This window comes from Dysidea avara, chromosome 9 (genome assembly GCF_963678975.1).
Source record: "Dysidea avara chromosome 9, odDysAvar1.4, whole genome shotgun sequence".
In the NCBI taxonomy this organism is placed as follows: Eukaryota; Metazoa; Porifera; class Demospongiae; order Dictyoceratida; family Dysideidae; genus Dysidea; species Dysidea avara.
In genome coordinates, this window is record NC_089280.1 from 17,265,930 (window position 1) to 17,292,271 (window position 26,342).

The 26,342-nt window shown below is 38.4% G+C and overlaps 2 protein-coding genes across 4 annotated transcripts in view; one reads left to right on the top strand and one right to left on the bottom strand.

Moving 5' to 3' along the window:
* The window catches only part of LOC136266977 (uncharacterized), a 65,675-nt gene that overhangs the window by 17,925 nt on the left and 21,408 nt on the right, over positions 1-26,342 (bottom strand). The window lies entirely within an intron of this gene.
* On the top strand, positions 355-24,053 carry LOC136266979 (uncharacterized). The gene is made up of 4 exons (XM_066062033.1): positions 355-473; positions 1,338-1,435; positions 18,044-18,264; positions 23,554-24,053. Exons 3-4 carry the CDS (start codon positions 18,234-18,236, stop codon positions 23,967-23,969), a joined length of 447 nt encoding a protein of 148 aa, XP_065918105.1. The 5' UTR covers positions 355-473; positions 1,338-1,435; positions 18,044-18,233; the 3' UTR covers positions 23,970-24,053.

Below are 26,342 nucleotides of genomic sequence, written 5' to 3' on the forward strand. Positions count from 1 at the left end.
AGTAAAACTATGAAGTATTCCTACACCCCAGCTCCGGTTGTGAGTCTTGTTACACGATGAAGATGAACTTTCAAGACGCTATAAAGAGACATCGGAGCAAATTAACATTTGTTTAAAGGATAAACAGATCTCGAGTTTACTTACTGACGTCATCGGCGCCTCCTTTGCGGCCAATGTTATTCAATTAGCGTCCCCAGTGTCTGGGGACTGCTCAGAAGTAAACAGCTATTGGAGTTGCACCAGACCCTTTTTTCCCCACCCAATACACGGAAAAAAGCGGTCTGGCCACGCGAGACTACAGGGCCTTCGAGTTTTCTAAATCCCGTAGAACCCTGGTTCTTGACGTCTAACTATTATTTAGACGAAGAAGTTTAAAACAAGCACAGCTGGCACTTCACCAGGAGCTCCAACCCTACTCACACCAAAAGCCAATTCTAAGAACTATCCTGTGTACTGCAATAGAGGAGATAAAGGTTAGACTGTACTGTTAGTGGTATATTGACCATAATATTTATATGGCAATAATTTAGGGTATAATACTTTAAAACAAATGTTTGTGCACATGTTAATGACCTTTTGAGCCATTTGTTGACTGCCAAGTACATACCTCAAGTCTACATACTATGTTGACTACTATAATATCTGTGCACTTCTTTGCTGTTGGCAGCTTCATCGCAGCTACTAATGAAGCACACCATCACCATAATTATGTTACCTACTCATCATCTAACCATAATGTAAACTCTTTGACTGCTCTATTAGAGTATTTGAACATTCATCCCACTTCTAGAAATATGATTTCTTTACCAAGAGCATACCTCTCATCAAACCAAAGGGGCTTCACCTCTCTCTCATTCTTCCCTCCCCACCTACTTATCTTTACCATAATTCACATACAACTGTATCATATACCCAAATGGGAGTCCATTCTCTGAAGAGCCAACTTTGTTGTACATGTCTTTTACTTTGTGAAAGTTTTTGAAGGGATCGGTGGAAATAGGAGGTAGCTAACCCACATTTTGAGATTTGCCATTTTGTAAAAAACAAAATTATTTGGTTAGGCATGTTGATAATGTTTCCACAAAATTTAACAACAGGACTTAAAAGTTCAAGTCACAACCAAATTGAGATTTACATTAGTCTACGGCAATTCAAGGATATCAAAAATCTAATTAATGCCCACTATGCACCCATTTTAGTTTCCAAAAGTGGGTTACACCCTTTTTCCACTGACCCCTTCAATTGTCACAGTCATGTTTATAACTACCTTGACATGGCACACAAATTATTGTTAAGATCTCCTGGTACAATTTACTGTTGTTTATTAACACTTTTAGAAACTAAAGCATATTGCTGAAGAAAATGAAAATTGTTTATCAGCACTGAAAGGTGAAAGAAATTTCCTAGAAGAGAAATTGAAATTCCTTAAATCATTGTAAGTCACTAAATGTGTAAATAAAATGTTAGAATGTAGAATGCAATGCAATGTAATGTAGACTGCGTGTACCTTAGAATTAGATTCTTATTAACCAGGCAGTTGCCAAAGCTTCCACTGGAATATAAAAAATTTTTAAATGTCGTGTTAAATTTTTTGTTTGCTATGCTAATGTGTATAGCTAATCAATAATTTAAAATCCAAATTTTGGTGACAATGTGCCATGTGACGCTAATGCACACATGCCCCATGTACTGTGTGAGCAAGCTGAGAGAATATTTCATTCTATATACAGGCAGAAGGAAAAATTAGAAATTTAAGTCAGTTGGATTAGAAAAAGTAGTGAAATAATTAAGGGAGTAGCAAAAAAATGTAGCGGATCAAGGTAGGTTGCCTATACCTGCAGATAGACATTTAATCCCTACAGATGTAAGAAAAAATTAGGAATTTTAAATTAGAGTAGGGACAGTGTATAGTGCTGCAATAAAAAGTACTGAAACAAGCTGGATCAGAGTAGTACATAATGTCCAAATGCTGTAAAACAATAAGAAATGAATATCCCTACTGTGCATTGAGTGTAGCACAGTAGGGATATTCACTTCTTATTGTTTTACAGTATTTGGACATTACATACTACTCCGGTCCGATCCAGTTTGTTTCAATACTTTTTATTGCAGCACTACACACTGTCCCTACTCTAATTTAAAATTCCTAATTTTTCTTATACTTGTTTGTGAAGTTTTTTGCAAGCTCATGACCACTAAATAGCCTGCTTTTCACAAAACCAGTCACAATATTATGTAGAGCACTATTATACTAGATTATGACTTATACAATGACAACTGATCAGTGGGCATGGCTCTACATAAGCCTGCAGACAATAATGGACATGGATTTGTGGATACCTACAGACTGATGAATGGGCATGGCTACCATATGGCTACAATCAGTAATTTACATAAGTGGGCGTGGCTCATGAAAGAATCAGGACTACGCTATGACTTGTTACTAAACTATATTTATTGACTTACACATTGCTAGTTTGCCGCGAGTTGCTCTCATTGATCGATATCAACTACCCACTTTGAAAACCAGCGAGCCAGGTGTGTTCAAATAGTTTGATGCAACAGACCACGTGTATTCGAATAGTTTGATGCAATATATACCAGTAGATGGAAGCCCTACTTTAGTCTATATTAACACTCAGCGGTAGAACTTTAACTGATGGCCATGGTAAAGAAGGATAAAAGGTAAGACATTAGCGCAAGCATTGTATGCTTATCAATATACCAAAGATTTTTTCTTAAGTGAACTAGAAACATTTCTGCAAAAGAATTAGAGCTGTAGCTGTAGCCAGTTTTCCGCTACGCTTGACTGAAGGTGTCAGACAGGTAGGTAGGCAGTAGGAATTCTGATGAGTAAATTCTTTTGCAAATTCTGTAGCAACTTGACGGAAATGTTTCGGGTTGATCTGAAGACACTTTTGGGCTTGATTTTACCCAATCAACACTGTCATGTTGTTGTGAGGAAAAATTGAGGCAGGTTGTTGGGTTATATTATATCACTGGCTACGCCCACACCTTTGATCTCCCTACTATATAGTACTATTTTACTGTATGATCAGGCCAGAAGGTGGTGGGGGGCAGGTATCCCCCACAAAGCACTCAACATTGTTCATAATTGCACAAAAGGCTAATGACCCAATGATGGGCTAGCCAACATATGGTGTTGTATTATTACAGCTTATGTAACTAGCTACATAATTACTTCATTACTGATTACTACCAGTTATCACTTATCAATGGAAGTATTTTTGTCAAACATCATTGCACGTGCCACAACTGTACTCCAACAAATTTGCCCACAATCCAGTCAAACTATATTGTGAATATTTTAGTACAAATACAATGTGTCACAATTACTTACGTCAACCACAGTCCGTGCTGCAGTCCTAGTACACTGGCACAGTATGACGAGCTCACTCATGTTAGCTGGAGAAATTCAAATGCCATGTATTGGCACGAAATCCCAGCTCTACACCTCTCCTGTTAGCAGAATTTGTAAGCTTGTGACGGATTGTCTGACTGACTGACAAAGTAAACTGGCATACCACTGCACTGTAATTACGAAGATCCAGTATGATTAACTTGGGAAAATAAAGTTAGTCCATTTAACACTTCATCACCTCATAGGCAGTAGGTTTGTAGCGTCATCGTATATCACTTGTCATTTCTGAGTTGTGACTCTTGCAAACTCACTTTGAGCGGGTCACTTGTCTTTTTACTTTTAGGTTCGAAAAATGCACTATCACATGAGTAGTGTAGGCTAAATATAGAATTGTGTGTCTAATATTTCATTCAGTGAAGGAATAGTGTCTATATGGGGAAAACCCCTAGGGATTCGGGCTTGCCCTATTTTTCGTGCATCATTTTATTCATTGCTTGTAAAGTGCAAGAAATCATCGTATAATTCACAAACAAGTTGAATGTTGTGTGCACTCGCGTAGTAGCGCACAAACCATAATTTGGATTGTGTGTCAGTTACTGGTAAGCTTGTGACGGAAGTTTAAAAAAACACCACTCAGTTTTGCCCCTCCCCCCCTTGGCTACACCACTGTGTATGATGCTTCAGCCAATGTCTATTAGTATATCTGCAGGTATAGGCAACCTCCCTTAATCTGCTACATTTTTTGCTACTCCCTTAAATTGAGGCAGGTTTTTTTGGGTGATATTATATCACTGGCCACGCCCACACCTTCAATGTCCCTACTATACAGTACTATCATACAGTATGATGCTTCAGTCAATGTCTATTAGTATATCTGCAGGTATAGGCAACCTCTCTTAATCTGCTACATTTTTGCTACTCCCTTGTTTCACTATTTTTTGCTTCTTTGATCCATAATCCAACTTTATATATATATTTTTTCTGCTGCACTATTATAATATAGTCATGACTTATGAACACACACTTACCGTATTAAAAGAAAGAATGGTGCCAGGCATGTCATAAAACAATTTTGCATCTGAATAATTATGTGCCCCAACATTCAATTACTGAAAAGTACGGTAGCTATTACACTTCGTCTTCAGCTATGTTTCACCCATTACACAGTGATGCAAATGAAGAACAGTATATATGAGAAGTGTTTCTGCAATTACTACAGAAAATGTGGGTGATAAGCTTTATAGCTACCACCACAGCCACAGGGAAGCCATATCATGCTACTGCAAATTGACACTTTGCATTGTCAGCAAAAAGAACTGAGACACAAAGGGTAAGTCTATGATGTGTGTATTATATGTACATGAAAAGGCATGTCTCAGGATTAAGCAGAAAAAAATAAAGCCCATAGCCTTATTACATTTGTGTTGTGCTTGGCTGAAGGAATCAGTTAGTCAGTTAGTAGAAAAATCAGTTTAATAGAACATTATTAAATTCCATAGAAACTTGTTGGGAGGATTTGGGGTTGTTCTGAAGTCATTTTTGGGCTTGGTTATGTTTAACCAAAAAAACTAGCACCGTACTGTATGATACAAACTGTTTTAGGCACCTGTAAGTTAGTTTCCTTATATAAACTAATTTTTGTCATGATTGCTTATGCTCTATCACTGAAAACATTGAATAGAGGCTTGACTATGTGCTTTACAGGAGTTTTAAGACTGAAAAGCTCTTGACCTCATGTGGTAATATATAAGAATGGTCTGCATGACTTCTTCTAAAAATGTTCTGATTCTCTGTTCCTTAGCAGGCTCCTACAGGCCGGGGGTTCGGGGGGTTCTGAAGAACCGCCCTCTTGGAAAACAGGTCCACAATTTTAGCAAAAAGGTCCACAATTTTAGTATAGTAAGATTTTAGTAAGATAGCAGTCTGCTAAGTGATTGTTTGCCTGAGGTGTACTGGATTTGGTACTGGTAAGCACTCAACACCAATAATCAACATTGTATTCATGCAGCTGCAAGTGGTGGGATTCCTAATCTGCTGTCAGCTCAGCCTCACACAGCAAGTTCTGCTGGCATTTAGAATCTCAAAGGCCACACACAAATTGGTTATGAATGGCACTCTCTAGGTTGGTGCCAAAATTACATGTCTTCACTAAAATTTGCAGTTCAGCTATGAACTCGGTCACTGATTCCTTCTCGAGTTAGTTCCTCTTGAACCTTCTGATTGTTTTTGATTGATAGTGGCTAGAGAGATGTTTCAATATGGTGTCTGGTAAAAGTTCACTCACGAGAGCAGCATCTTAAAACTTTCTTGGCTGAGGGGCATTAAAACAGGACTTTTTCAGAATCCCTACATGTATAGTGTCTACCTCTATTGGCTGGATAAATTAACTTGACCAACGGGTTAATACAATTGGTCTAATCGTTGGTAGTCAGCAAGTTGCATACACTCACACACTACAATGAGACCACCATGCCACCTTTGAAGCTAACATTTTTTTTCCATCATGTAGTGTCATTCTTGTACCGTTTCAACTTCTCACAGCATGGACTCCAGTTAGAATATTTGAACAATAGATATCATGTGCCAGAAATAAAAATATACTTTTGGGTTTAACTATAATGGATGACTTCAATGTTGCAATGCAGCCACAAGAAAGATTGTTGTGTGATTATTGCATGGCTTCAAGGACAGGGCTTCCTGTTTCCACCAGCATTCTTTTGTTATCTTATCAGCGTTGAAACCGAGTCACTACTGCTGACCCGGATGACCCACTGACCTGGATAGCAATCTGGGTCAGACCCGGATTTGACCCAGATGTGACCCGGATTGACCAGGATTAATTAAAGCCGAGGCGTGTGATAAGAGCTATGTTTTGGGTAGTCTCGAGCGAACGTTTAAGTGTTTGATTCGTGTTGAGTAAACAAGTAGTTGTGTGATAACTAAGCCGGTAAATTAATCAGTCAGTGGGTTTGGTTCAACGTAGCTACTGTGAGTTTACAGACAGCAATTTGGTGTGGCTTCGTACATACCTAGTATTACAATTTCCTGATATATTAAAGTGGGTGTAGCTCACAAAAGTACTTATCCTGCTGCAAGACTAGACTATGTATAACTTGTACGATAATCGATTAGTGGGCATGGCTCCTTGCAGGCACTCGTGCAAACAGCAATGGACACGGTTTTGTGCTACAGACTGCACTTACTAATAAATGGGCATGGCTGAGCATACGTTTGTAGCGTGATAAGTGGGCATGGCTCACGAAATAGCTGCATGACTAGCGTTAATAAATTTCCATGTCGTCAAACTAACAATTTTGTTTCTCACGTGATCCAATCCAGGTCAGACCCGGATAATCTGTAAACCGGGTCAGACCCAGATGACCCAGAGAAAATGTGACCCGGATGGCCCGACCTGGTTTCAATTTCTTACTTGCTCACTCACTAACCACATTCACAAGGCTAGAGGTATTCCAATGAATATCTGGTCTCTACACCTTGTCTTTCCTTTTTTATCTTCAGTTGTGCTAGTTGTCTTCTTCTTCATGCAAAGAAACTATACCAGACGTTCATTTTCTGTATCAACACTTTCCTTAGAGGAACGTATTTAGATGCTACAAAACTATTTGAAGTGCTCACACTACTGTAAGAGGAACTGCACTTATAAAACAATTACATTTTGACTACGCCTTAAACAACAAAAATGTTAACAAACCAGATTCCAGTGATAAAAAGTAGTGAAGGGTAGCTATTACAACATAGCTATGTGAGAAAATCTCTAACACTTTGTTGAAAATCTGAAGAAATCGAAGCTCGAATCTTGTCACTGCTCACAATGGGAGATCAGTGATAGTGATAAAAAATGTCGACTCAAGTGGATTACGATGGTAATGAGTTGTCACAAGTTATTGCTGACTTATGGTGCCACAGCAGCATTAAGACCAGGAACAGTTTTGAATGCAGACCACACCCACATTTCAGATGATGCAAAATGAAGCTTGCCCATTTAGGTATTTGGTAAAGTCTGTCTATAGTTTAATAGAAGTCAAAAAAGTTTAAAAACACAAATGGGCGTTGAACAGAATTTTCCATGATATCTCTGGACTTGTCCATTCATCATAACAAACATATAGCTACAACATTATACTCTACTTACCATAATTGATTATTTTAAGCATGCTTATAAAATAATGGAGTGGTTGAACTGGTGTTGGCTGTCAGACTATTAGCCTGTAAAATGCTTGGAAGAGCATGGGAAGTCAGTGATCAAAACTGAACTGAAATTTGCAATGCTGAGGTCTTTTTGCTGGCAGGTCTTGTAACACCTACTAGCAGGTTTAAGGACCTGCTAACAGGTCTCTTAGTGGATTTTAAAAACCTCATTATCTTTCAAAGATCAAAGCATATTATGCATACCATTATCTAAGCATTATAAAACATATATAATAGTTAAAAGTTCCTAGTACAATTTTATTGTTGTTATATAAGCTTTTAATAATTACAGAAATTAAAACGTATTGCTGAAGAAAATGAAAATTGTTTATCAGCATTGAAAGACGAAAGAAATCTCCTAGCAGAGAAATTGAAATTCCTTAAATCACTGTGAGTCATTGCATGGTTAATATTAATTACATATGTAGCGTGTAATTAAAATGTTAGAATCATATGGTATGGTAGTATTGTATATTAGGGATCACAAAGGTTTGCACATTCTCACAAAAAATATTGACCAGAAACCAGCCTCATAATACCAAGAGTTATTTACTCTTGATAATACCTTAATGGTGACTTGACAGTATTGGTGAGGTATAACCAAGCTCAAAATTTCCTTCAGTGTGACCAAAAATATTTTCCAATAAGCTGCTACAATTTTTTTTGTTGTTTTAGTGGAATTTTCTACTGCCTGACTGACTACCTATAATCAACTTCTGACAAGCATAACTCAATAACAGCAAGGGCTATTGGCTTGTTTTTCACTGTTAGACATTGCTTCAACCCAACAGGTGCCTTTTGGCATACCACAGTACATACAAAGCACACATCATGGACTTAGCTTTGTCCTCCCTTGTGTCCTATTTCTTTTTGCTGACAGCTCAAGGCGTCAATTCACAGTAGCACGTCATGACTTCCCTGTGGCTGTGCTGACTAGCCATCATGTTTATCGTCCGTATTTTCCATACTGACTGCAGATACACTTTTCGTACTGTGCTGTGTAATAGGCTGAACATAGGTGAATATAAAGCATACAGTGGAACCTCAGTTATCCGGACCCCACTTATCCAGATTCTCGGTTAACCAAACTAACTGCTCTACAGAGTAGTGACTGTTCTATTAGGGTATTTGATAATACTGATATTTTTAAAAATGTTCTTTATGCTATTTAAGGTTATTTATTTTAGAGATATGGACTTTTCAGACTTATGGACCACCCCTGGTCCCAAGGGGTTTGGATAACTGAGGTTCCACTGTATTGGCCACTTTGCTTCTCAGTAATTGATGGTTGGGACACATGTTCAGACACATAATTAATTTATGACATGTCTAGTGCCATTCTTTTTTAAATGCGGTAAGCATGCATTCTCATCAGTCATGGTTATGTTGCAAAAAGAAACAAGAAAAAATTAAGAATGTTAAGTTCATAGAAATGAAAAGTCATGAAACAAAGGAGGTTGTCTACACCTGCAGATATACTAGTGGACACTTAATCCCTAATGGCTATAGACTGAAGTAGGAATTAAATGTCCACTGGTATATCCGCAGGTGTAGCCGACCCCCTTGTTTCACTACATTTTATTTCTATGATCCCTAATCAAACTCAAATTTTCCTTGTGCTTGTTTGATACAACATACCGAAGAGTCTGGTTGTTAAACACACGTATATATTAAGCCCATATTACCTGTTAAGCACATACCCGTTTCTCGTACTTAATCATGGTTGACAAGTGCATGTGGACAAACACGAAGCTCCAACATGAGACAAAGCTATACAAGAGAAGAAATGCTAGAGGTTTGCTAATAGTGTTTAGCACGAAATTTCATGAAGTAAAAAGCCAAAATATGTGTCTATACTATACTTACCAAGCAAGGTCTTCTGTAGTATGCTCCACATGAAGGATTCAGTACACAAAAACTAGACTCAAAATATTAGTACATGTATTAACTACAATTCACACAACCCCAAGGGAGTAAATCCATAATAATCACAATGAGGTTTATTTATTAGGCGCATGCACTTAACAACTATATTGTAATCACAATATTTTTTCATGAAATTTATTAGACATATGTGCCTAACAACCAGACTCTATGGTATGTAATCCTTGCCAAAACAGCCAATCTGTGATAAAAGTGCATCCTTCATGATTTAAAAAAAGTGGTAGTGGTCATCAAGTAATGGCTGCAATTATGTTAACGTTAACATAATTGCAGCCATTTCTCAGCTGCTATTGATTTCCGAACTTTATCATAAATTAGCTCTTTTGATGTGTATACTTGGCTATGGAGCTTGTTTTATATCTCTATAGACACAACAACATTTATTAAGGAAAGAATATTACACCTGAAGTTACAGTTTATCATAATGATATAATCAACACTTTAATAGAACACTTTTTAGACTTCTAACACAACACAGATAATTATAGTGTTCTAAAATCTGAGAACCTCCATTTCTAGATCTATTATAAATACCTTTATTTAAAAAGTAAACTAAGAGGTCCATAGTTCAAATTTAGGCAAAGGTAACATGATTAGTTTTAATCATGTATGTTATGCATGCTTGGTTTTGTAACTTTATAACTCTATTCCAATTTCTTTTCAGCCACCAAATGCACTCTAACTATTGTTAATCTACTTGCAGACCTCATTCCTTCAAGTCTGTAGGTGTGTAGAATAAATTGGTCCTTTTCTATTTGAATGACAGTTCACAACTTTTCCCACTAAACGTGATACGATGTACTTAACTAATTATGTAATAATAACTAGCCAAGGGCGGATCCAGGGTTTATAATGGTGGGGGGGGGGGGGGGGGGGGATGCACTAGGGCAGTAGGTAAATAGAGTAGGGTGTGCCCCCCAGAAGCTAAAGCTATTTCATATATTTCAGACTGAAAATGTTGATGTAGAATGGCTTTATGTACAAATGTATACTTTCTACTGTAAGTTGACCATGAGTTGTATAGGGATAAGTGATAGTCATGAGTAATTCAGCTAGCTACATTATCAGCCTATAAAGAAGGCATATACCACTTTCACACCTCACTTCAAAGGGAAGAGAAGGTGTATAAGTGGTATAACAGCACTGCTATCAGTGCTCAGGAATGCATTAACGAGAAATGGAGGTAGTATATACAAGTTATATCCCTCCTAGGCGGAATATAACTTGTATATACTACCTCCTATTCTTATTAATGCATCCCAAGCATTCTCAGAAATCATCCAATTTCTTTGATGAAACTGTGTGATCTTCTCTGCTTTAATATAGTGACACTTCACAGGATCGATAGTGGGTTTTAGGTTTGTAAAGTGAGCCAAAGCATAGATCGTGGACTTGGGAAAGAAGATTGTTCATTGTTTTACTGAATGAAGAAGGGTTTATATTGCTGTTTTGATTGCATTCTAGTCACGTGGCGATGTCCAGACACTGGGCGTAGCACTTAATTGATTTGGCCATTAGTGTTAACATATATTCACTACTTTAGTTTATTCATGGCTAGTAAAGTAAATACTTTAGTGCACTTGAATCGTCTTTATATTGCCTGGCATGATGTCACACACGCGTAGTGACTGGGCGTGGCGCTTAATTGGCTAGGCCATTATAGCGTTGTAAACATATTCACTGCTTTAGTTTATTCATGGCTAGTATAGTAAGTACTTTATAGTACACTTAAGCTTCATTATGAGCTGTTCAGCTTGCATTTGGGCTTCCTGTGTTTAATTGCGTACCCACAATCGAAGCGATCTGCACGCTCATGTTGATACACTTACGTTTGTCCTCTCAGCAACACCTTGTCGTTACTCTTATGACGTTATCCACAATCGAAATTCAAATGGTCCTATATAAATACACCGCGAAGCATTCCTGCAGTTTTCCCACATTTGCAGGTGATTCACCCAAGTGGAATATATTAGTTGTAACATGGGCACTTGTGATTTGCCTGAAATATATGCACTCAGGCTGCGTGTTCGTGCATATATTTTAGGCAAATCACTCGTGCCCATGTTACAACTACTACATATACAAGTCCATGTACATTTTATGCATTTACAAAATAATCTTAGCAGGAAAAGTGTGGATATAGTGCTGCAGATTTTAGTTTTTTATTGTCAGCAACTATGGAGGATTCTCAATAGTGTTATGTGTGGTGACTGTTCTATTAGATTATTTGACTGACTGCTCTATTAGAGTATCTCGATCTTGTATGTTGTTTTTTTTGGGGGGGGGGGAAATGCACATGCCCCCCTTGGATCCACCACTGCTAGTTACCTTCAGATTTGCTATTTAATATTTAGTTATTGTAATTGAATGTATTTTATAAATCACAAATTATTTTGTAATTAATTATATGTTGCTATGCACTGCTAAGGAAGTGTAACTTGAACAAACCTTTCAAATTACATACAGAAGTGTCTTCTCAACTGTTTTATGGTTTGTCTATCATGTTAATCTCATGTAAATTCTTAGCCTTGAAGCTGTCCTTCATTTTCATTCGCATAAGTACGGGGTATGCCCTCCTTCAACTTGAAGGGGTAGGCTATCTAGCCTACAAGGCATGCAATATTGCTTTTCAGTTGTACATCTGTAAAACCCAATTGGAATTCAAACGCAAAGTGTAGACAGTTGCCATATCCATATTTCAGACTGCCAAGAAGAAACCACTTGAAAGCAAAGTTTACCTGTGCAGAAGTTTAATACAGACTTTATTTAGCTTTCAATTCTTACATGCTAGCTGCTTTTACCATTTAACAAGTTTGCTCACGTGGTGGGTATGGACAAACATAGATAGGTAGGTAGGTAGGTGCACACATTACTTTTTTATGAAAACAATTTCAATAAACCAGGTGTATGCCCACAGCCAGCAGTAGGGGCGTAGCTAGCCAGAGGGTGATGAAGGGGCAGGCATGCCCCCACGAAATCACTTACGATTGCAAAAAGGGCTAATGACCCAATGGTGGGCTAGCCAACATACGGTGTTGTATTATTACAGCTTATTACAAGTGCATATTTGTAATACAGATATAATCAATCTCCTAACAATAGAGCATTTTCGAATCTAAAGAGTGACCCGCTCTAAAGATCCTCGCCGCGGCAGGAGTCGCAACTCACAAGTGACGAAGGAGACCGAGTGATGCTATGAACCTACTGCTCGCTACGAGGTGATAAAGTGTTAAATGTACCAAGTTTATTTTCTCGAGTCGATCACACTAGATCTTTTTACGGCAGTGCAGTCTATTTTTTTACTTTATCAGTCAGTCAGGCAGATCAGTCACAAACTTACAAGTTCTGCTAGCAAGAGAGACAGGTGGGATTTCATGCAATACGTGGCATTTGAATTTCGCGGAGTGTAGTGAGTGAACATGTCATCCTGTCAGCAGTGTGCTAGGACTGCAGTACAAGCTGTGGCTAACAAAGTAACTTGTATTAGCACTAAAATATTAACAATATAGTTCTACCGGACTGTGGATGAATTTGTTGGAGTACAGTTGTGGCACGTGCGACGATGTTCGACGAATATACCTCCATTGATAAGTGATAAGCAATCAGTACTGAAATAGTTACGTAGCTAGTTGTGTAATATCATGCATTTGTACGCATGCGCATGGGATTGCAATTAATTGATTGATACTGAAACATGGTGTCAGAAGTGGTCTCCCACGTATCCCTTTAAGGAGCATTGAATCCTTGTCTTAAGAACTACTTCGAGTATACAATGGCATCCTACCTGATTCCTCCCCCTGAACCAATGGAATGTAGCGGAAATATGACGGAGAACTGGAGAATTTTTCATGAAGCGTTTATGGACTACGCCATAGCCACGGAACTCACAGCCAAAGATGACACCATCCAAGTTGCAACGCTCAAAACACTGATGGGCAAAGAGTGCAAGCAAGTGCTACACCGTTTAGACCTCGCGGCTGGGCAACTCAAGAAAACAGACACCATACTGAGCAGTTTACAAAAACATTTTTCGCCAGAGCGAAACGTTCTGTATGAGCGGTATCTGTTCCACAGCGCGGAGCAGCAGCAGAGTGAGACTGTTGATCAATACGTTTTATGTTTAAGACACCTTGCTGAATCTTGCAAGTTTGGTGCACTCCATGATGAAATGCTACGTGACCATGAAATGCTACGTGACCGCTTAGTCCTAGGGTGCAGAGATAAGGCAGCTAGAGCCAGATTATTCCGGGAGAAGGAGTGCACCCTGCAGCGATCTATCGAAGCACTACGCATCAGTGAGGCAACTCAAGAGCAACTGAATACAGACCTTCAGCACTTGTGCTGTAAAGCATTAATAAATAATAAAATAAATAAAAAGCCTCAACACAACAGAAGAGGAGGTTATCAATGCTGTACAGAACACTAACAAGAAACAACTAAGCAAGTCTCCAAAGGTCCCAGCTAAAGAATCTTCACACCAACACAGAAAGACTGTCGTGCGCTTATACTGTGGTGGGAAGCATCAAGCAGACAATACCCACAAAGTGGACAGAGACTACATCTAGTTACAGATTCTCAAGATGACTCAGCCTTTTACATAGAACAGGTAGATGCATTACACCACAATAAGGGTAAGAAATTTTTTGCACCGTTACATATTGTTGATGCAGCTGGTACTGCATTAATTCAGTGTCAGCTAGATACAGGGGCAACGTGTAACGTAATGTCTTACAATGATGTGTGTGGTATATATCAAGCAACATGGGGACCCCTGCTTATTGCCATCTACAGCGAAACTTAAATTGTATGATGGCATGGTAATGCCTGTCCTGGGGGAATGCAATTTTCGTTGTGAATTTAAGGGCACACATCATGAACTCAATTTCAAAGTTATCTCAGGGTCCCAGAAGCCACTGTTGTCAGGGGAAGCCTGTAGCAATTTGGGATTGATCACAATCAATGAGGTGTATCAGGTTTCCTCCCATGCAAGCAATGAGGACGCTCTTTTACAAGAGTATAAGGATGTATTTGATGGACTGGGATGTTTGCCTGATGACTACCATATTGCCATTGACCCAAACGTACCTCCAGTACAACATGCCCCGCGACGAGCACCAGTAGCCCTTAAAGCTAAGCTTCGAGACAAATTGCGTGACCTTGAAAACAGACAGATTATAACCAGAGTTGATGAACCCACTGAATGGATTAGTAGCTTATTCACTGTGCTCAAACCTGGAAAGATACGAGTGTGCATAGACCCTAGGGACCTCAATAAAGCCATCCAAAGGCCTACATATCCAATCCCTACCTTAGATGAAATTTTGCCTCAACTAGCAAATGCACGAGTCTTCTCAGTACTAGATGCCAAAGATGGATTCCATCAAGTCAGGCTGGATGAGGCAAGCTCTTATCTGACCACATTTTGGACTCCCTTTGGACGATATCGTTACAAACGAATGCCCTGCGGAATCTCATCTGCACCGGAAGAATTCCAACGACGGATGCACCTGATAGTACAGGACCTACCTGGTGTGGAAGTCATTGCTGATGATATCTTGGTTTATGGGTGTGGAGAGTCAGAAAATGAGAACATGAGAGACCATGATGAGAATCTTCGCAAGTTACTGCAAAGGGCAAGGGAGCAGAATCTCAAACTTAATAAAAAGAAGCTGAAGTTGCACCCACGAGAGGTGGCATACATGGGTCACCTACTCACCCGCGAAGGCCTGCGCCCTGACCCCATGAAAGTGAAGGCAGTACGAGATATGCCAAAACCCACGAATAAGAAGGCTGTTGAACAAATACTGGGGTTTGTGAACTATCTCTCTCGTTATCTTCCAAGACTGGCAGAAGTGGTTGCACCACTTAGACAATTGACCGAGAAAGCAACACCTTTCTTCTGGCAGACACAACAAGAGCAGGCATTTGAAGAGGTCAAGACCCTAGTTACCACAACACCAGTGCTAAAATTTTACAATGTGCTGGAAGAAGTTAGCATTCAATGTGACGCATCAGAGAAGGGATTGGAAGCAACCCTTATGCAAAATGGCCAACATGTTGCATTCGCATCTAGAGCACTAAACAACACGGAGCAAACGTATGCTCAAATCGAAAAAAAGTGTATGTCAATTCTGTTCGCCTGTGAGAGATTTGATCAATACGTGCATGGTCGCGACCTGGTGTCAGTCATAACTGACCACAAGCCATTAATGCCTATATTTAGTAAGTCCATATTTGGAGCACCAAAACGCCTACAGCGTATGTTACTAAGGCTTCAAAAATATCGACTACTAGTGAAGTACTGCCCAGGAAACAAAATGCACATTGCTGATATGTTAAGCCGAGCCTACCTTAGTGAAACTGGAAAACAAAAGGCGGCTGAGTACCACATATTTCAATTGCAAGCAGAAGACCAGCCTTTTAGGGACATCGAGTCCATAAACCAAATAGAATATGTTCGAATCAGTGATGCTACACACCGAGAAGTGCAGAAACACACTCAAACCGATGAGACTCTTTTAACACTACTACGAACAGTGTTAAGAGGATGGCCAGATAAAAAAGAGGAAGTGCCATTGTGCATTCGCACATATTGGGGATACCGGGATGAAGTGACAGCACAAAATGATGTCCTATTTAAAGGCCCAAGAGTTATTGTGCCAAAGTCACTGCAGGCAGAGATGTTGGTAAGAGCTCACGCCAGCCACCAAGGTGTTGAAGCAAGTATCCGGAGGGCTCGAGAGGTAATATTTTGGCCTGGTATGACAGCAGAAATTAAAGAACAAGTTAGTCTATGCTCAGTTTGTAGTGAGAGCCAAGCAAAGCAGCAGAAAGAGCCCCTGATGACATACAAAATTCCTTCAAGGCCATGGGAAATGGTAGCACAAGATCTCTTCACATGGAATAAGAAAGACTACCTGATAACAGTGGACTATTACAGCGATTACTGGGAGCTAGATGAGCTTCCGGACATGACCAGTATCACTGTAATAAACTGCACAAAGAAACACTTTGCCCGATATGGAATACCCAACAGAGTGATTAGTGACAATGGGCCTCAATTCCGCTCACAAGAATATGAGTCATTTGCTGCCAAATGGAAATTTGAGCATACGACAAGTTCCCCCTACCATGCTCAAAGCAATGGGAAAGCTGAGTCAGCCGTTAAAATTGCAAAGAGATTACTCACAAAAGCTAAGAAGGACTATAGCGATTTCCAGTTGGCAATTCTGGATTGGCACAACACACCTACAGAAAGCAGCACGGCAAGCCCAGTTCAAAAGTTACACTCTAGGTGCACATGAACGTTGTTACCCACAGCAGTGCCACTGCTCTTACCAGAAGTCACAAGAAATGTGCAGGAAACTATTGAATTGCGACGGCAAAGAGCAAAGCTTTACTATGATAGGAATGCTAAGACCCTTCCAGATTTGCAAATTGGCCAGCCTGTCAGGATGCAACCACTATCACAAGATGGCTCATGGAGAAAGGCAACCACTGTTGATATATTGGGAAATAGATCATACGTTGTCCAAACAGATGATGGACAAACATATAGACGAAACAGAAAATTCATTAGGCCAGTAGCACACCAGTCCCCAAGCTTACCATCACCTCAAGAGGCACGCAGTACCCCAGGCAATGTGACAATCGAGGTCCCGGAAGATGACACTCTTATGTCAAGCAAGGCAGAGCCACAAGAGCCAGCTGGCAGTGCATCTGTTTCACAAACACCTCCTAAGGTGCCAACGGTGACCTCAAAGGGAAGAGTAGTTAAGTCACCTGACAGGCTGAAGGATTATGTGAGACACTAACTTAATCGTACATGCATTGCATACACACATACACTGCATACACAGGCATGGTCTTAATTCATTGCCTGAGGGGCCATGCACTGCATACACATGGGGTAAATTCTAATTACTGTTAATTTTTTTAATGCTTGTAATCATGGTCACCTGTAACACAAGCAGCACGCAATGTATTACAATAGTGGTAGTGAGTTTTTTTTTTGTTTTTTTTTTCCTTTTGTTTTTTATATTGTAAGGGAGATGTTAGGAGATTGATTATATCTGTATTACAAATATGCACTTGTAATATCATGCATTTGTACGCATGCGCATGGGATTGCAATTAATTGATTGATACTGAAACATCTATCACGTGAGTAATCTAGGCTAAATATAGAAGTGTGTCTCTAATATTTTCATTCGGTGAATTCACGAGCGAGTTGAATGTTGTGTGTGTGCGTTCACTAGCAATGCCCTGGTGATACCGCTGAGTAGCGCACATAATTTATAGTCATTTGCGTGTCAGTTTATTACTGGTAAGCTTGTGACGGAGGTTTTTAAAAAAAAATGAGAAAAAACCACTACGGTGATGGGGGGGCAAATGCCTCCCCTTGCCCCCCCTTGGCTACGCCTCTGGCCAGCAGAAGGCCAACTATGGGTACATACCTGGTTAAAAATAATCACTATTTTGCATCATATATAACACACTTCACCACAGAGACAACTTTCCAAAGGACAAAGAAGAGTACAGTAATGATGATAACAATGATAGTCACAAATGTGATGATAGTACTGGACAACAATCAGTGAAGTGTGACTGTTTATTAGATGATGAAGAAAGTGATGATACCCAGAGCAGTTCTAGTGAGAAACATGTTGAAGAAAACCAAGCTAAAGGCTATGAAGATATGGTGGTAGAAGATAATCAAGGAAGTGAAAGTAAATGTTTATAATGTCAAGACACATGGTAGTGTGTCATGCAGCCAAAAAGCTGGCTTGCCACACCGTAGGTATATTGATAGGAAGAAATAACACAATTTTCATGCATACATAGTGCTTTCTGTGTTCCGTTTTCCAAATGGAATAATTTTTATCCTGCAAATGCCCTCCACCTTCAAAGTTCAGCTTAATTTTGTGTTTTTTTTCTCTTTGTTTGGGGCCTTGAATATATATGTGATCCGCTGAGTGAAAACCCAGCATTTTCCTTGAACTTCATTAATATGACATTTTTGTTGTCTAGAAGGAAAAACCAATGGGCTGTTAAAGTTTCAGCTTTATCTGATAAGTGCTTTGAGTTATAGCAATAGACAACAAGAAAAACAAAACAATCAATTTGTACAGTGCATATATGAGAGAAAATTACAGGCACTTGTTTAATTGATCATAAGTCTCGAGTGAAACAGGCTACAGAGTTGGAACTTGTGTCATTCCATTCTCCATGAACTGGGGCATTCATGAAGGTATAGTTTTTGGCCTAAATACAACCATGCCATTAAGAAGGAAGTGCGATAAAGTCATGTTAAACAAACACACAAAACTCACATTTGCTTCATGGTAGAGAAATGAAACAACAATATTCTTACTTTCCATGAAGAGGCGAATCCAGTAGTGTATTAGAGACCTCAATTTGTGTCTTCCTTCACGGTTTACTGGAGTGATTAAAACATGCCAAACTTTTTTGTAACACACGTTTTTTACTCAATGTATTTCAATGGCATTTATCTCAAAAACAGAATTATGCAAACAAGTCAGGTTTTCGGTCAGCGGGTCACATTTAAGCTTCATGTACTAGGTCTGGTGAAAATCTGATAAATATTCACATAATTATGGACAATTATTTAATTTTTAGGGTAAACTGCTTATGGAAATAACTTGAAAAATTAGTCTGTATATAGGTTAACAATATAACTCAAACCTTTTGTTGTTAAAAGAAATCGCGGTGACTGCTATAGAGTTACAACCTGATGTAAAATCACAGCATCAAAACTCTTATAGGACAGTCACCAAGAAGTTTAAAAAGTGCACGAAAAACATTGAAAATTTACCTAAGGTTCAAACCAGGGACCTCTGCGTCTAATTCCCAAACTCTTCACAAGTTAATCACTATTGTCAACTGTTCAGCTTAACTAAGTTCTACTCAAAGAATAAAAGATTAATAGAAAGGCTAGAACATTGTTGTATAACATTTTATGTGTGTTGGATTAGAAATTCTCAAAAAAATGTGCACTCTATTAGAGTGTTACAAAAGTATTAACAGATGTGGCCAAATTTTATAAAACCAATCCAAATTGTACATCAGGCAAATCAACTAACACCACCAGTGGATACCAGACTATTGGTTTTAAGCCTCAATATTACTCAAATAGGCTTGAGTGGGTACATTATGCTTTTTGAATGACTCATTATTCTTTCTGGCAATTCTTTTTATTCCCAAATGTCTCCTAGAGTGATTCATGAAACCAAGTAAGTTATATGCATTTTCTTATGGAGCTGAAAATATAATTACTAGCAATCATAAAACAGCCCTTAATAGATCAAGATACTCTAATAGAGCAGTCACATAATATTAGGGTGAATGACTGGCTCTATTAGAGTATCTCAATCTTTTGTACCGATTTTATGCTAGCAATGTTTAAGCATGTTCTTTTTTGTAATTTTCTGTGTTACTGCAAGAAAAGTATGTTAATTCTAACTGAAAGTCATCCTATTATTCCTAATTCTTTTTACCACTGATTATTCCTGAAATTATTCTGGCATAATTTATGCATGCCTACAAACACTCGAAGCTGGGTTTAAGAGCTATCTTTTGACAGTGTGGCAAGCTTGAATGGCAATTCCTGGCCTTGCTAAGGACCTAGTTTGATAAGATTCAGTTGGCCGAATATTTTCTATGATAATTCTGCAACATAACAGCCACAAAGGAGCCTTGTAACTTTGTGTCTAGACTTCAATCATTACCTCTGTTTATGTTGTTTCCCACCCTTCACCTTCAATGTAAATGCCATGGAGATATAACGTGAAACCAAATGTATGTAATAACAAGTTTTGTTAGTAAAAACAGTAAAATAAAAATATTATGCCTACCAAGCAAATCAGTTAAGAGATTTAGCTGAAACTTGGTGTGTAGATAAATTATCATCATAAAAAGGCTTTTCAGTAGTTCAGAAGAATTGGATTAAAAACTGTATGTGACCCGGTATGAGAAAACCAGTCTTATCGCCTATGTATGCAGATTCAATTTTTCACCCAGGACACAAAGCTACATGAATAAACTATCTAATTCCACAATCAAAATCAGCTAGACTTCAGTGGTCTGGTTTTGCTGGCTGCTTTTCCCAAGCCCAGTGGCGATCCGTACATGCGGTGTGGGACCTTAATGGAGCTCTGGTCAGCCTGGGGATGACTATATGTGGCTGTACAGCTCTATGGTGTTGAATAAGTACCTCTGCTATGCATTTTCTTCCATTTTAGCCAATTTTGAGACCTGAATGGCCCAAAACTTGGCCTAATTCATCCCTACACCTTCCTTTTCAATTTTTGAACACCATCTTGCCTGCCTTCCAGGCCCCCCCCCCCCCCCCCCACCTCCTACCCCTTTTGCAGCTTGCCTGATACAATCAACCTTGATTTTAAAACTATCTAAAATGATGGGAAACTTAGTTGTTGGCTACTTGCACAGTGGATACTTTGGGAGGTAAGGAATTGGTGTAAAACGTGTGAAAATTTGGTACATGTAACTTCAACCATTGGCGAGCTACAACACACTAAATACTTAAAACTGACATTTCTCGATACTTTTAAATAGGCGATAAGACTGGTTTTCCCAGACTGGGTCACATATCAGTTATAATGTGAAAATCAACAATGTGTGACCCAGATACTCCAAGTAATGCATTCATCCTATTAGAGCACTCATCAATGTAATAACTCACCCTATTAAAGCATTCAGTAACAAGTTACTGTGTAGGACATTTAACTACATAATAATCATTCTGTAGAACATTCAGTTGCTAAACAAGTCACCCTGTAGAATGTTTAGGCTTGTGCCAATTATTCCAACATAATTTCAAGCATATTAAGTTAGCAAAAGCATCATGCCAGCGTAATACGACAATTTTCAAGATTACGCATGTACCAAAACAACAGCAAAAGTATGAACACACTACACATTATTGCTACATTTCATATCAAGAAAACATGTAATGTTATTAATTTTATTGTTTCTTGGCTGATTGTTCACACTTTGCAATAGTAAGATCAAGATACTCTAATAGAGCAGTCACTATAATACAGCAGTCAGGAAATGCTCAAATAAAATACTGCATAATTTTGATTAAATAGGCTTGATTTTTGAGCACTGCTCAAGCATAATTTTATTGGCTCAAGCCTAAGAATGTTCAGCTAGCACCCTGTACACATGTAGCCTGTAGCTCAACCAGTAAAGAACTAACAAGTCACCCTATAAGACTGAGCATTTATGTATACTGCACTGTATGATAATGCAAAATTAATATATTTAATTATAAGCAACAAAATAATTCAATTAGAAAAATATTTAGCTTATCTCTTATTGCTGTAGTAAAGGAAAAGACAAGTAAAAATAGCAAATTATTAATAAAATAAAGCTGGCTTTGAAGCTTGCAAATTGCAATTACAAAAAAAGGTGATATCTATACCATAACAGCCAAGCTGTGAAAATAGGGTGGGGCCCCAAAAATTCCAGGATGATGAAGTTGTGAAATCAAAGTTGGCAGCCAAGAAATGGCTGCAACGATATAAATGTCAATAAGTTTTAATAATGACAGCACATCCACCACATCACCAGGGGTGTAGCCAGGAAATTTTGGAAGGGAGTTTGAATTTGGATATGGAATATCTGGGAAATTCCCCCTACAGCGAGTTTCTAGACGAAAATTATGCATACACAAAATCTGTCCTTAGGCAGTAATATTATATTAGCTGAGTATGTGCATCTATCTAGCTGAAACCTACACTGCTGTTTATGCAGCTTATGAACACTATAATCCTATTGTATTATTAATAAAACTAGCTAATCTTTGCTTCTGGATAGCATACTGATTCCCAACTTTAATCTTTTAGCACACCACCCTTCTCTGGGATCCACTCCTGAGCTTTTGCTGACAAAGCGTTATTCCAAGTACAAACTTTAACATCATTTTTGGCTCTTCTCTCAACTCACCACTAAATTGGCTTGTACTCCAATACATTTGAAATATCACATGCTCGCCTCATGGCACTAAACAGACATTCACAGTGTAAATATATCATATCCAATACTTTGTACTAACCTAACACATGTATATCACGATTACTGCAGCTGCTGCCCTTCAACTCTTCTCCACCATTTTCACAATCAGATCTCTGCCGTTTCCACCAAGTATCATGTGCACAATTGCTCATGTGATACACTCTACCGGTATAGAATCGCTTCGCTTCATCGTTAATGATTCACCTTTAGTACAATTTGATTCTCAGGAAGCCGTGACAGCATACGTATATCTACTGGAGAGTTCCAAGGCTGAACGTTTAATGCGATTCTTAATTTAGAATTTTTTTTACCACTGAAAAGGGGGGTTTACCCGAACCATCTGAACCCCCTCTGCCTATGCCCCTGATCACAATTAAAACTGACTGACGTTAGCATCATTGCAGCCATTTCTTAGCTGCAACCTTTGGTTTCACAACTTTTTTGAAGGCTACATCTTGTTTTACAGCTGATAAATGGGAGATCATCACCTGAAATACAAAATCTGTACCATATGGCTAAAGATTTACACTTTAGTTGATAATCCTCCTTGATTATTGTCTTATACTTGTCACCTTTAATAGAACACACATCACCATCTTAATTGAACAAGCATAAATTGGTAAAGATTTTGGTTCTCAAACATACTTTTTTTTTTACTGTAACAAATACAATGCACATAACATAATTATGATGGCTGAGTACAAAAAAATAATTAAATGTCAGTGAAATGTCTTTGAAATTGGTGTCGAACGGCGGACCATCCCTCAGTTGTACCTCTCTCCCTTAAAGTTAACGGAATGGTAATCCAGAGAGAGGGAATTATACTTACATGTAACTTGACTGATGGGGACTCTGTACTGTAATACAATTTCTATAGCTACATATGTGTAAGCCTAATAAACTTCTGAATATCAATATTGTATTAAATAAATTTTAACACCTTTTTCTTTATCCTGCAGAACATCCTGCTACCAGTTGTAACAAGTTACCAATTTTTGAGAATTCATTATTCACTTCTCCACTCTACCGTACAGCTGCGGCACAATTGGCTGCATTGCAGGCTCAGTCCATTCAACTGGCTCAACTACAAACATTTACAAACCCTATATGGCTGCCACCATTTGTCTGGCCCAATCTAAACAGTTTATATTCCACTGTTACTGGAAATCAAGTGAATGGAACTAATAGTTTATATGAAAAACAACACTTGCAGTTATTGAATGGAGTCAATGGACATGTAAGGAAAGAAGTTGGGTCAGAAAGTTACTGTTCAGCTGTTAAATGTAGTGTTGTGAAAACTACAGGAAATGTTGATCAATCCTGTGTATTACCCAAGTCAAAAGTGGCAACATTTACTGTAGACAATCTTGTATAGACTATATAATTTTTTAATACGTGCAGTGTATATGTACATTTTTACTTTGTTAAATGTCATCTAGAGCAATACATGTGAAATAAATCTTTGATGACAAATTAACCTTCATTAAGGGAAAATTTGAAACACCATCCTATCGACTAGTAGGGTTAACAGTGCCATCAGTCTTAATAGACTGTGGAGTAAACTAGAGATAGTAAATTATTTTGTACATTGTCTTGTATGCTATTAGGCAGATCTATTGAGTAAAGACTTAGAATTCAATACTGTCGTCAATTCAATAATACAAGTTACACATCATCAGCATAAAGTTTTGTTTTGAGGTTTCATTTAAAACAAAAAAAAATAGCAGAGAGGCAACCACGAGACGAGCGATCTTTACGATAGATAGTGCAATTAGGAGGAAAAAATTCATTATTATAGATATGGTCAGAAAGCCAGGTTTCCGTTATTCCGTAGATTTTGTAATTTGAAGTAAGTGTAAAACTATTAAAGTTCTTCAACTTGTTGACAAGACTTCTAGAATTCCACAAGTACACTGGAATTGGGTCTGGTTTTACTAAACGTGAGTTAGGTTCATTGATACTTTGGTTAAACTCAGTGGTATCAGGAAGTCTGATTACCCGCATCGATTGACATAGCTCATGAGGAGGTTTGAGTAAGTGGGGAAGTTTGGGCAAGATTTGGTGTACTTGTGTTCACATCACTTGTGTTGGATCTTCTTAGTTGTCTTCATACAATTGAGCCATTCTTTATGATCAAGTTTGTTTCACCTTGTTGTCTACACTGCTTTAATTCATCTACTAGTTTCTTGTGCTTGGCTCTTTCAAACTTTGTTATGTCAGGGGCGATAAATACTTTCTTGTAATTGTCATGGAAGCGAAGGCAGGGAGCATCAGATAGAACTGTCAATTTGGAATCTTCTGAAGTGAAGCGTACCAGCAGAGGTCTCACTCTAGTGCTGTCTTTGCAGCCAATACGGAAGATTTTCTGGATATTGAGGTCAACTTTAACAATACATTTGCACAGGTCAGCAAAATTCTGTTCTTCTGAAGATTGTTCGGGTGCTTCTGGGAGATTATAAACTATAATGTTTTGTTTTTTTTGCATTCACGTTCAGAAAGCTCATCTGCAATAGATGAGGCAGTTGCTGCTGTTGAAACTTCTGGTGGTTTTATAATTTTCTGAGTTTCAGATTGAGTGCTTAATAGATCACTGAAATGGTTCTCCAAGGCTAAGTTGGCCTGGGAAAGAGCTTCATTTTGAGTACCAAGTTTGGAGACGGAGTTCTCTAGGACATTGTGATTATCAATGAAGGTTTGGAAGTTGTGGTGGTCAACATTTTCAGTTGGAGGATTATTTGCCACTGAGGTTAACTGGCTTAGACGGGCATAACATTGGTTTGAATTGTAGCAGTAAACTATGTTTGGCATTGAGGCAGACAATTTATTGAACAGTTTGTAAGTATCATTTGATACCCCTTCACATGATGCATGTACCCAACTGTAACAAACTTCACATTGGAATGATGTTTATACCTTTCTTAGAACAAAGTTTATTGCAATGCTTACATATTTCACCTGGCAGCTTCTGTACCTAGGACTAAGGACAGTATCCTGTAACACCAGATGCTACTGCAGTTAAACTACTCTGTTGACTCGGTCAATCTCTATACACAGATTGTAAAGTGATATATAAGTTGGCTTTGTTTCCACCAACTTAGTTCATTTTGTTGCACTCTACTGTCATGTGAGTCAAGGTCCTCATTTCATCTCTAATTATTCCTTTATAGTAAGTTACTGTGGTCCTTTTCTAACTAGACAGTTTTACACTGTAGCTAGATTGTCTAAACTATGTCACAAGATTTCCACTAACAAGATGTTTGTTAATTCTTATTTTATACAATCAGACCATGGAATGCTTTACTGATAACTGAGTATATACAATTAAGAGGCGGATCCAGGATTTTAGAAGTGGGTTTCCAGTCGTAGTAGGACTCAGATGACATGGTTTTAATTTTACAATGCTTGAAATTTAATGTAAGTTACTGTTTAAAACCTACTTCTGAGAGTTTCTGATCTACCGATGCTCACTAGCATTTAATATGTCATGTTTTCACCATTAGTTATGTAGTTAGCTATGATAGATTGGTCTACTGAATCTTTGTGATTAGCTTTAAGTATTTAGCTAGCTTTATAACTGGTCATGATCAACTCTTTGCTTCTTCATAGGTACTTGGCATTTCTGCTTCATTATCAATATTACCATCACCTTCTACTGTATATATCCTCTTGTTTGCACTGTAGTCTTGGAAGGTTCACTGCTGTCAATAACAGGAGTGGCCATGGAGAACAGTACTCTAGCTAAGTTGGG